At 35.6% G+C, this 12,894-nt stretch overlaps 1 protein-coding gene across 4 annotated transcripts in view; it reads left to right on the top strand.

Annotated features, from left to right (window-relative positions):
* The window catches only part of SKIC3 (SKI3 subunit of superkiller complex), an 87,732-nt gene that overhangs the window by 22,762 nt on the left and 52,076 nt on the right, over nucleotides 1-12,894 (top strand). For all 4 annotated transcript variants that reach the window (XM_040448250.1, XM_040448276.1, XM_040448266.1 and 1 more), the window contains 9 exons: nucleotides 2,780-2,920; nucleotides 4,763-4,864; nucleotides 5,685-5,824; nucleotides 7,994-8,080; nucleotides 8,168-8,271; nucleotides 8,727-8,853; nucleotides 9,733-9,912; nucleotides 10,258-10,382; nucleotides 11,885-12,138. In XM_040448250.1, the coding sequence (XP_040304184.1) occupies nucleotides 2,780-2,920; nucleotides 4,763-4,864; nucleotides 5,685-5,824; nucleotides 7,994-8,080; nucleotides 8,168-8,271; nucleotides 8,727-8,853; nucleotides 9,733-9,912; nucleotides 10,258-10,382; nucleotides 11,885-12,138 (1,260 nt within the window). The remainder of the gene's footprint in view (nucleotides 1-2,779; nucleotides 2,921-4,762; nucleotides 4,865-5,684; nucleotides 5,825-7,993; nucleotides 8,081-8,167; nucleotides 8,272-8,726; nucleotides 8,854-9,732; nucleotides 9,913-10,257; nucleotides 10,383-11,884; nucleotides 12,139-12,894) is intronic.

Raw genomic sequence — 12,894 nt, forward strand, 5'->3', positions numbered from 1 at the left:
GGGAGGGGCAGACAAAGAGAGGAAGACACAGAATCCTAAGCAGGTTCCACGCTGTCAGCACAGAGCCTGACAGGGGGCTCGAACTCATGATCCGTGAAATCATGACCTGAGCTGTAGTCAGACGATTAATTGACTGAGCCACCCAGGCGCCCCAGTAAAAATTTTTTTAAAAATATTTGTTTATTTTTGAGAGGAAGAAAGAGAGAGAGAGAGAGCGCGCAAGAGTGTGTATGGGGGAGGGACAGAGAGAGAATGGGACAGAGATTCCAAAGCAGGCTCTCTGCGCTGGCAGTACGGAGCCATATGCAGGACTCGAACTCAGCAACCATGAGATCATGACCTGAGCAGAAGTTGGAAGCTTATCTAAGCCACCTAGGTGCCCCTAAAGTAAAATTTTAATAGCTATTTTCTTTTCTTTTCTAGAAGGGTGAACATTTTCATTTTTCCATAGTAATTCTCAGCTATTACTTATTAGCAGACTAAGTCTTTTGGAGGATCAGTTCATAATGGTGTTCTTAAAGGACCATTACAATATTTAATGGATGTCTTTTGTATACAAGATACTATGCTAGTCCCTACCCTCCAGAAGTTACTGTTTAGCTACAGATGTAGAAACACAGGAGATATATATACATATGTATGCATATGTATATATATATATATATATATATATATGTATATATGACTAATAATAAAGGTGGTCTGTGGTATTGATGAATTCTATAGGCCTGTGGTTCTTAAAGTATTGTCTCTGAACCAGTAATATCAGTATCACCTGAGAACTTAGAAATGCCAACTTTCAGGTCTAATATCAGACCTACTGAAGTCAGAAACTTTGACAGTGGGGCTTAGCATTCTGTGTTTTATTTTTTTTTATTTTTTATTTTTTAATTTTTTTTAACGTTTATTTATTTTTGAGACAGAGAGAGACCGAGCATGAACGGGGGAGGGACAGAGAGAGAGGGAGACACAGAATCGGAAGCAGGCTCCAGGCTCTGAGCCATCAGCCCAGAGCCCGACGCTGGGCTTGAACTCACGGACTGCGAGATGGTGACCTGAGCTGAAGTCGGACGCTTAACCGACTGAGCCACCCAGGCGCCCCATCATTCTGTGTTTTAACAAGTCTTTTGGGTGATTCTGATGTCCAGTTTAGACAATATCTCTGCTTGAAAAAGGGAAAAAAATACCCCACTGGTGTGCTTGAGAGGAATAGGGTATATGGAATGAGGGATGTCTGTTTTTGGAAATTAACATTTATAGAAGCAATAGTGAGAACACATTGAGAAAAGAAAATTCATATCTAGAAGAGTAATAATAGCTGGCTCAGGTCTTTTTTTACAAGCTAACAAAAGTAGTATTTCTTCCAATTTGCTTTCATATCTCACCAAACAATACTGAAGTTTTAATTCTTTAGCTGTTATGAATTTTTTTACTAACTTGGACTGCTAAATCAATATATAATATCATGGATTATATATTGGTGTGTATCTGGTTTTGAAAAATTTGAAACAGATAACCTAAATGGTAACATGCAAAGAATTTATCTTTGACATCTGTGACTGAAAGGGTGGCTCCACATGGAGGTATGTGTTTTAAATAGATTTCAAAAAAAAGCATCAGGCTGCTTTTTCAAATAAATTAGTTTAATTTAATTGTTTCAAATAAATTAGTTTAATATTTATTCTTCAGGTTGTAGTTTGTTGTAATTAGTTTTTAAGAATTTTCCTGTGTGATTAAACAATTTATCAAAGTGGTGAATACTATGCACAGTTTATTCTCAAGCAGAAGTCACATTTTCCACATGTTTTTATGCTTTTCTGGGAATGGAAATCCAGAGATTGAGGTTGGAGAAAATGGAAATAAAACAAAATAAATAATATTTTCTAAACTATTTTACCAGAATAAATTTGAAATAAATATAGACATTACATGATTGTTACATAAGCTTAACCATTAACGTATATAGGAAAATAAAATTTTTGAAAGAATGCAGAAAGGTGCTACTGGACTTGTAGACTTAAGAAGAATGTGACTAAGTTTTTGTATAGTGTCTTGACAAGAAGACTGTCTTTTAATCCCAGATTCTGGAAGAACACTAGATAGGGCATCCTGGCTGTCACATCTCTAGCAGCACATGGTTGCTCAGGGAGAGAGACTGGTGAAGACACTGTCCTTAGGGATTCCTTCATTTAACAACCGAAATTGTTAGTGCTGAACAGCAAAAGGAGAGCTGGCAAGCAGGAGGCTATGTGTCTTAGCCTAATGGCAAGTAGCGGTAGGTTTCCTGTTTGAAACCTTGAGTATGACTACAGGTTCAGTTTACCCATACTGCAGTGGGTAAAGTGGTTTCTACTTCCAAAATTTAAGATGAAGAGCATAAGTTTTTAATGAAATGTTAAAATGTTTGGTGTTTGTTGGTCTATTTAAGTTTTGAATTCCTGGAATTGATATGGTGAAAGATATGTAAAATGGTATTTGAGATTTAAGTATGTATGCTTTGGCAGTTAGAAATTTGAAGTATTGGAGCCCCTGGGTGGCTCAGTCAGTTAAGCACCCCACTTTGGCTCAGGTCATGATCTCGCAGTCTGTGAGTTTAAGCCGCATGTCAGGCTCTGTGCTGATGGCTCGGAGCCTGGAGCCTGCTGTGGATTCAGTGTCTCCCTCCCTCTCTGCCCCTCCCCAACTCAGGCTCTGTGTCTCCCTCAAAAATAAATAAACATTAAACTTTTTTAAAAAGTTTGGAGTACGTATGCTAATCATTTTTCCCTTTTAATTCCAGGCAGTCTTACTGATGAAGGACAGCAGTATTGTCGCAGACTAGTGGAAATGGATTCAAAAAGTGGTCCAGGCTTCATTGGTTTGGGGATTAAAGCATTACAAGACAGAAAGTATGAAGATGCTGTTAGGAACCTAACTGAAGGCAAGTGTACAGCATAGAGCATGTAACATGAGGTGTAGCTGTAACCAAACTCAAGGGTCTCACTGTTTGGGGTGCTTTAAATTGAACACAACCCAAGGAAGTGTTGAAAGCAAAGAACTTTTATTACTTATCACAGTAAGGAGACAGGGAGATAGCTTTCAAGGCGGTGTCTCCCCATGGGGTTTGTACAGAAAGTGTTTATTCAGTGTATTGGGCAGGGGCAGAGAGCTGGTGTAGACGTTAATTTAATGTACACATATTCTCTTCCCCCACTTAAAGCTTTTCATGGGTTTCTGACTGCCCTTAGGATAACATCCAAACTTCTTCACAGGGTTTGCAACCTTCTCGAGTCTGATTTCTTGCCCCTTCCTTCATACTTTGCTAGCTCCCATGCTTCATTTTCAAATATAATGAATCCATATGCTGTTACTTAGGCACTTTGGTCGCGGTGTGCACGCTCAGTATATCAGCATGCTAGTACACACATTGTATGTTCAAAAAATGGCAGAAAATCCCATTCGAGGAAAAAAATCTTAGTATTACAATGAGCTCAAGGTAACTTCAGGATCACTCAGGTGGGCTTTGGTACAGGTCCACAGCTCCATATCTGCTCAGACTGGCTCATGCCATAGGCTGTCAGGTAAAACACCTAGCAGACTCCTGGGTAGGTAGGAACCACTGGTTCTGCAAAACAAAACACATTCCATCCCTGATTTTGTCCGTTCCCCTCCTCCTTTCTGCTGATAGTGTTCAGCCCTCTGATCTGAGTAACTCCGCCTTGCATCCTAGCTAACATAGTCAGTAGGTGGTTATCTTTGGGCCTTTCCTTAAGGAGTGTATATTTAAGGGGCATCTAGATGGCTCAGTCAGTTAAGCATTTGACCCTTGATCTCGGCTCAGGTCATGATCTCATGGTTCCTGAGATCAAGCCTTTTGTCGACCTCTGCACTGACAACACAGAGCCTGCTTAGGATTCTCTCTCCCTCTCTCTCTGCCTCTCCCCTGCATGCTCTCTCTCTCCCTCTCTCTCAAAATAAATAAACAAAAACATTAAAAACAAAAAGGAACATATTTAAGATAGAAGTGGAAGAAATATGCTTATACATTCTGGATCTGCTTAGGTCTGAATTCCAAAAGTCACTCACTAATTCCCAGACCGTGAGAAAACTAATTAAATTATCTGTGTCTCATTTGTAAAATCAGTTTAATTATATATGTTTTCACCCTGCTGCCATCCTTAGGAATCTTTAACTTAGTTTTGCCAGGAAACTTTAACTTAGTTTTAACATTTGTCACATTGGATAGACTTACATTCAAGTAGAGATCTGAAAGACAAATGTAGGCTTGGGGTGGGAGGAGCTTTTCAAGCCAAGAGCTGAAATAGCCTGAGAGGAGAGCACAGCTGGAATTCAAGGTGGTTCAGCAAGATGTGACAAGGAAGTATGGGAGCAGGAAGAGTTAAGAAATGATACTGGAGAGGGGCCCTGCACACCTTGTGAAAGAGTTTGCATGTTAAGGGCAGCCAGGAACCTGTGGAATGTTTTGAGCAGAGGAATTTTATAATTCCATTTGTATTTTTAGAGACATTCTGGCTGCAGTGTAAAGAATGAATTGGAATGGGTGGCAAGCACTTGCAGGGATCTGGGATAAAGATGGTGGAGATGTGAAGTGAAGAAGCGATGGTAGAGAAATGGATTGGAGCGTGGAATCAATGTAGGGAATGATCATGTATGAGAAACAAGGGAGAGGGGAGGGATCTGATTTGGGGGAGTAGATGGCGGTGCCATTCACCTCATTGGTCATAGTAAGTTTGGATTTTGTGATTGCTTTTTTTCCTTTTAGGGTTAAAGGAAAGCCCTCTTTGCACAACGGGGTGGTATCATCTGGCTGAAGCCCAAGTTAAAATGCATAGACCTAAGGAAGCTGTTCTTTCATGCAGTCAAGGTATTCCTGATATCTGCATTGGTGGCCAACTCTGTTTCTTTTCATGTTAAAGGAGAAAGTTGGTCGTTTAAAAAAACTCACATGCTTTATTTTGTATTTTAAGTTACTCACTAAGTTAAATTTCATTGAGATGGTTAAATAATGCCTAGTGTGTATTTACTTTTAAACTAACCATGAGTATTTTTCAAAGGATTCCTTGGAATTTTGACATAGTCAGTTTAGGCTTGTGTGGAGGTGGTCTGTCTTTGTAATAAGGAAGTTTCTGGTGCATCCAGGACTTCAGGAGTTTTGGATTCCTCTCATGTAGATAAGAGCAGTCTTAGGCATTTTGGAGCCTATTTGAATGTGGTCAGATGGGTCAGGCGAGGGATAGGAAATCATAAAAAGTGATTCACTGCTCTTGACACAGCTGGTGGCCTACCTTCTGTAGTTGAGACACAGTTCACCCTGGTCCTTTTGAATCCAGCTTCTTTCCCCTTCCGGTGTTCCTAATTTGCTAAGTTTGTTACCAATGGTTTGGCTAACTTTTGTTATGTAGCAGATACAGATATAGATACCCATTGTGTTTCAGGATGTTCACTTTTATTATATGTTATGTAAAGATAGAGATTTTAAATTCAGATGTGTTCTGTTTTAAATTCAGATATTTCCTTAAAGAATTCAGGGAAGAATCTATCTTTAGCTCGGAATTATTCTTCATGTATATTATTTTGGCAATTTATTCTTACTGTATCTCCAATTTATTATTTTTTACCCTTAACAAGAAGAAATAAGTGAAGTAACACGGTTGTCTTCATTCAGATGTCCTTAATTTTGTCAGCTCTGAAGAACATAGATAATCTTGGTGTATCTGGTGGCAGTCTTCATCAGAAGAATCTTTGTCTCCGTTTGAAAGCAGAGGCTTTGATTAAACTCTCAGATTATGAATCTTCAGTGGAAGCAATCTGTACTCTTGATCAGGTAGTCTTATCATCAGGTTTTTCCTTCAACTTTATTTTTTCCAGTCAACCGGGCACCAAACACTCCCTCCTTCCACAAATACTTACTTAAATAAATTTTGTGTTCGAGGTATGAATTCACCACATCTGCCTTTTCCAGATCACACACTTGGAAACTTCCAAAGTTATTTGTTTGCCTCTTGGTTAACTACTTACAATGTTTTTCATAGGTGTGATTTCTTTCTTTAGTATTGTTCTTATTCTCCTTTTCTCTTTTTGCCTTAAGTTATTACGACTTGATTATTTTTAATTTGGGACTCTAAATTTTTGCCTCCAGAAAAGATTTCATAGATTATTGACAAGAACAGTTAAGGACTCAAGTGGTTTCATAGTAGACAATATTATTTATTTGTTTTTCAATTTAATAAAATAGAAGGAGAATGATATTTAAGAAGGAATCCTATTTCTTAATGTTTTTAATTCAAGCATTTAGAAATTCTGTGTCAAAAAAACTATAAATTATGAATTATAACAACATGGTATTTTTAAACAGTTTTTTCAGATAAAGGCTATTTGTTATCCAAAATTAAAATTCTGTATTGAAGGATTGTATTGTATTTGTATTGTATTGTATTGTAATTGTGTATTGTAGGATTTTGAATTTTTAAAATATCATTGTTTGATATATTTCAAAGGGCTTTACATTTCATTAAAATTAGAACAGTTGTTAGCATCCTTCAATAATCTGTTAATTTCTTATTTTCTACTTGCCTTCTACCAATAGTGTGTTTTTTAAATGCTTTGAGGTCTTTCCAATCTTTCCCCTGCCACACACACACACACACACACACACACACACACACAAAGAAAAGTTTCTTAGAGAGCTGGTGAAGTCCAGGTATGAAACAGAAGATGTATAGGATGAGCCCAGAACATCTTAGAATGCTAGAAAGCAAGGAAACTATATAAGGCTACTAGAATTATGTTAGAAAGGCTTAGGAACTGTCATGGGTTGATTGTCACTGGCTAAAGGGGAGTTTGAGCACAATTAACTGCAGTAGATTGAAAAATACCAAATGTGCTTAAATCCATGTATTCAAGATGAAAAAAAATAAAACATTCTCAATAAAAAAAAAAATCTTTGGAGGGTGCTGAAAAAAAATAAAACATTCTCAATAAAAAAAAAAAAATCTTTGGAGGGTGCTGAGGAACCATTTGGAAAGAATCAAAGTATCTTATCTTTCCTTTATGAACTGTTCCTCAGGATAATCAAATAGATAATGAGGGGAGGGAAATTTTGTTGTTGTTGAAGTATTCCATTGAATAAGGAAAACCGCCATTTTACAATCTGATCTAAGGCATTGAGGATCAGTGGTTGCTAACATTACCAGAAGAAAGTACCATACATAACAAGTGCATGTACACATGATGTAGTCTTGCCAAAGCATTAAACTGGAATCAGATTAAGCTTTCAGGCCTAACTACTAATTTACAGAAGATATAGGGGACCAAGGAACATGTCAGGACCATGAGACTACATTCGGTAAAATCCAGACTGTGTGAAAACTGTGACAATTGGCCCATATTTTTCAACAATTAAATTGTGAGGGAGGAAAAAAGACTGGAAGGGAGCCCTATAGATTAAAAGAGACTTAATAGACATACCAGCCTTTTGAAATGTATGTACCTTATTCGGATTTGATTAAAACAAATGGATTATTCAAATATTTTCTGAGCCAACTGAGAAATTTGAACACTTGCTAATTTTTTTGATGATACTAAGGATGTATTGTTGGTTTTGTCTAGGTGTTTATAATGGTAGTATGATTGTGTTATATGACAATGAACTTAGTTTTTAGATATTCGTACTAAAGCATTGATGAGAGTTATCTGGGATAATCTAAGCAGGTGTGTAGTGAATTGAGTGTAGATATGGATGAGAAAAGATTGGATTTGAGTTAATTTTGAAGGTAGATAATGAGTATGTGGAATTATTATACTATTTTCTAATTTTTTGAAATGCATTTGCAATTTTCTCTAATAAAAAGTTATAAAAATGAATGTGTTCATACTGATAGAAATCACTATGTCTTTATTTTGTGCTCTTCTATGGTTATTCTTTAATTAAAGCAAATATTGATGATCTGTGTTGAAAGAGACTTAACAGCAGTTCTTTACAATCATTTTCTAGGTTTCTGATGCAAATAATATCCCAGGACTTTTGGTTCTTAAAAGCTTGGCCTATCTGAATAAAGGCTCATTAGATGAAGCTTCAAAGGTTGGTTTTTTCCTTTCAAAGGGGGAATTTTTTTAAGTTACAAGTTACTTTATTTGAATAAGGAATTGACAGATATCTACTTTGTAGATTATGGAAGACCTTCTCTCTTCTTACCCTGACCTAGCTGAAGTTCATGCCCTGGAGGCTTTGATTCATTTTACCAAAAAGGACTATCCACAAGCAGAGAAATGGTAAAAATACATCTAGATTGCTCATAGATCTAGTCATATCTTAATTTATTATATTTCTCAAAAATTCAAAATGTGTGGATTTGATACAGATCCATTGTGTATAAATTTGATCTGTGTATGCGTGAGTATTTTTAAGAAATGTATTTAGCATGTAGCGCAGTACCTGTGAGAAAATTCTGTGATATGGATTTGAATTCTGACTAGCTGATCATAATGGTCAGTGAGCATATATAATGTTTGGTGTGTGCTCCTAAACACTTAGCACATTGGTTAAGCTGAAAGGCCATGTGCTTTTATAAACTCCTTTTCAAATAATTTCCTCTCTCATTATAATCTAAATTATAAAGTAATAACTTGTTTCTGGTTTAGCATCTTTGAATCACTCAAACTTTGTCCCAACACAGTTTCCTACATTGTGTGTATGCATATCTTTTTACTTCCCTTTGGTGACTTAGTTTCCAGAGAGCTCTTGAGAAAGATGCTGAAGTTGCTGAATATCATTACCAACTTGGGTTAACATATTGGTTCATGGGTGAAGAAACAAGAAAAGATAAAACAAAGGCTCTTACTCACTTTCTAAAGGTAAAACATGTACTACTATTTAATTCTTAGTTGAAATGGATTCATTGTAAAATCATAAATAATAATCTTATAAGTTAGGTACTTAAAATTACTGTTTGTTGAATTGCTTTTTTTTTTAAACTGAAGTTTTTGGTGTTTGATCTCTGTCACATAAAGTTTTGTGAGAATGTTATATGGGTAAGGAGAAAATAAAAATATAAAAGATACTTATCTAACTTTTTACATTTTAGAGTTTATTTATTTTGAGAGAGAGTGTGAGAGAGCGAGCGAGCACTTGAGCAAGCACAACCGGGGAAGGGCAGAGAGAGAGGAAGAGAGAGAGAATCCCAGGCTGGCTTCATGCTTAGCACAAAGAATGTGGGGCTTGATCCCACAACCATGAGATCATGACCTGAGTCAAAATCAAGAGTCGGCTACCTAACTGACTGAGCCATCCAGGCACCCCTAAAAGTTACTTATGTAAGAAACAGACATTATACAAAATGAGACATAATTATCTTTGGAAAAGAATATTGTTTTTAAGTAATTTCTACTGTAGTTTTATGGCCATGTATACTTCCAGATGTATAATTTCTCATATTTAAAATGTTTAACAAGTACCAGTGTCACATTCTTACCTTGATGCATAAAAGAGGGTGAATATAATAATAACTCTAATTTCACATTTCTTTTTAATAAAGAAATAATATTTTTGCACTTGTTTTTTATAAGCAGTGATGACTAGGTTTCCTGTTGCTTTAAATCTTACATTAAAGGACGTGTTGGCATCTTTTTCTATGTTTAATGAAAGTGTTCCATTTTTCTTTTAATCTGTGTATTTATCTTTTGTGTTTTTAAAGAGACCCACTCAAACAAATGCTATCCATCTCTGTTTCAAAGGCTGCCAGACTGGATACATACATGGGCAAAGTTTTCTGCTATTTAGGTCATTACTACAGAGATGTGGTAGGAGATAAAAACAGAGCCCGTGGCTGTTACAGGAAAGCGTTTGAATTAGATGATACTGATGCTGAATCTGGAGCTGCAGCAGTTGACTTAAGTGTGGAGCTTGAAGAAATGGTATGTCTAATAACTTAAATATTTTTCTTTTTATCCTGAGTATAGAAATAGAAATATTTTTATATATGTATACTTGGAAGTTATTATTTCTTTAAATTTTTCTTTGGAGATACAATAGAAATATTTTTGCCACTGTTTATGGAGAAACTTTTCATTGACAGACATTATATCACTCCTCACTTATTGTTGAAACTGTAGTTCAGAATAAACTAGTATAAGTTTAAAGAATCAAAAGTGGTAAATGAAAATATATTTGGGTACTATACATAGGTGGTCTGTATTTTCATGATATTCACTATCTCTAATATTAGTCTTTCTTAATCAGTCTTTTCTTCCTTTTATAAGGAAACTGCCTTAGCCATCCTAACAACAGTAACTCAAAAGGCAAGTGCTGGAACAGCAAAATGGGCCTGGCTGAGGCGCGGACTGTACTATTTGAAAGCTGGTCAGCATTCTCAAGCAGTGGCTGAGTAAGGCGCCTTATTTTATTTAAACTGTTAGACAGCCTGTTGGTTCCTTAAATTAAACTCCTGTTTATACCCAAAATGGACTTGACAAGTTTCCTCATTCCAGATTATATTTTGAGAGAAGAAATAGCAAAATTTATTTATAGTTGATTGGTTCTTATTATCTGCAAGGCACTGGAGAATGCAAAAATAGATTAAATGATGTCCTGTTGTTAAGGAATAGCCAGTCTAATGAAGTGAAGTCTTCCTAGTGTTATACATGTAATAGGTTCTCAGTGGAAACTTAAGGAATGATAAAAAGCCAAGGCTGATACCTTTGTTGTTCTTCCAGTGACATGCTTTGTATCCCCTGGGGGCAGGGGATACATTTGACACCTTGAAGTCCATCTGGAGCAGCTCATTTTCAGTTATTTGGTTTGAATTATACTTGAGAATAGAGGCACCTGGCTGCCTCAGATGGTAGAGCATGCAACTCTTGATCTCAGGGTTGTGAGCTGAAGCCCCACGTTAGGCACAGAGTTTACCTTAAAAAAAGAAAAAGAATAAAATGTATTTAATTAATAGTAAATATATAATAAAATATTGTAATAACTTTGTATGATGACAAATGGTAATTACACTTACCATGGTGAATATTTCATAGTGTCTGTAAAATTCAAATCAGTATGTTGTACACCCAAAACTAATATAATATTGTATGTCAACTGTACTTCAGTTCAAAAAAAAAATGAAAAAGGCAAGACTTTCTGTTTATAAGGAAGTGTAACAGAGCATTGGCATTTCCTAGTAATGAGATTATAATATCTATCAACTTAATTAGGTTTATAAGACCTAAGCCTTTATATAAGTTTTTTTGGTTATACTACAAGTGATAAAATTTGTTTATTACTACAGTCACCCCCAAAACTTAAAATGAATACTTAAACGTGAATGCCCACAATTAACTATAAGCCTTGTATGTTTTCTTTTTAGAAAGGATTATAAAGTGCCTTTTTTCTGAACCTAACAAATTGTTGTAAACAGTTATTTTTTTCTTCTATTTGTGAAAACATTAACAAATATATATATATATATATATATTTGGATCAAGATAAAGTTTCTGATTTATGTAAATACCTAGGCTGCTGTGATATTTCTGTTTTGGTAACAGGATCAGTGGGAGATTACTAATTGTCATGAGGCATACTGAGATATATACCTATTCTGGTAGGAAACTGGGATTCTTTCAGATAGTCAAGGAAAAAAATTCTGGTCAGCTCTTGTGCAAGAAAGTATTCTTATTCATTCCAAATTTGTAATAAAATTTCTTAGTATTAAAATATGAAAGTTATAAAAAAATTCAAGTTATAAAAGGAACAGGTATACCTGCTTTAAATAGCACTTTGATAAATAGAAGTAACCATGGTTGTATGTGATTCAACTGAATTCTTTATTTTATATTTTCTTGTCAAATGTGGAAGTAGTTCTTTTACATTTAGTTGTCTTACGGTTTACTGAAATTTTAGTTTACAGGCAGCATTAAGGGCAGACCCAAAGGACTTCAATTGTTGGGAGTCATTAGGAGAGGCATACTTAAGCAGAGGTGGCTATACCACAGCCTTGAAATCCTTCACAAAAGCCAGTGAGCTGAACCCAGAATCCACATACAGTGTGTTTAAGGTTGCAGCAATACAGCAAATCCTAGGCAAATATAAGGAGGCGATAGCTCAATACCAGCTGATCATTAAAAAGAAAGAAGATTATGTGCCAGCTTTGAAAGGTAATTTTTTCATAGCTCCTTTGACTTTTGTGATACTAGAGTATAAAATCCTTGTGTAAATTTCCTAAATGTATTTCATAACCTGAAAAGGACTTCTTTAGTCAACAGTGGCTTCTTTCATGAACCTCTTATAATATGGCTTGTTATATAGATTTGAATATAGAGAGATCAAATCTTATTTCCTAACAGTTAATCAATAGTATGATAAAGATTTAATTTTTAGACAAACAGCATGATAGCTATTTGATCTAAAAATGGATCTCTAAAACAAGAGTTTTCCTCCTTTTATATTTTGGTAATTGATTTACCATATCTTCAAAATATCTCAATACCTTTTAATTGCTTTTTAACTTACAGAAGATTTTTTTTTCACTTTTTGAACTTTAAGGGCAACTTACATTGTTTTGTAATTACCTAAATTAAGTTTCTCCATAGATACCTACTCCTTAACAAATGATTTTTGGTAGTACAAAGTAAAACACCATCCATATATAATCCAAATTTTTTATGATTATATCTAACCATTTAAAAAAACTTGGAGCCCATTAATATGTCTTTTACTCCATTTCTTTTTACTTTTTAACTAAACAACTGCGGTTTAAATCAGAAATAGTGGGGGCGTCTGGGTGGCTTGGTCGGTTGAGCGTCCGACTTCCGCTCAGGTCATGATCTCACGGTCCGTGGGTTCAAGCCCCGCGTCGGGCTCTGTGCTGACAGCTCAGAGCCTGGAGCCTGTTTCAGATTCTGTGTCTCCCT

Source organism: Herpailurus yagouaroundi, unplaced genomic scaffold (genome assembly GCF_014898765.1).
Source record: "Herpailurus yagouaroundi ecotype Mexico unplaced genomic scaffold, PumYag 29, whole genome shotgun sequence".
Taxonomy (NCBI): domain Eukaryota; kingdom Metazoa; phylum Chordata; class Mammalia; order Carnivora; family Felidae; genus Herpailurus; species Herpailurus yagouaroundi.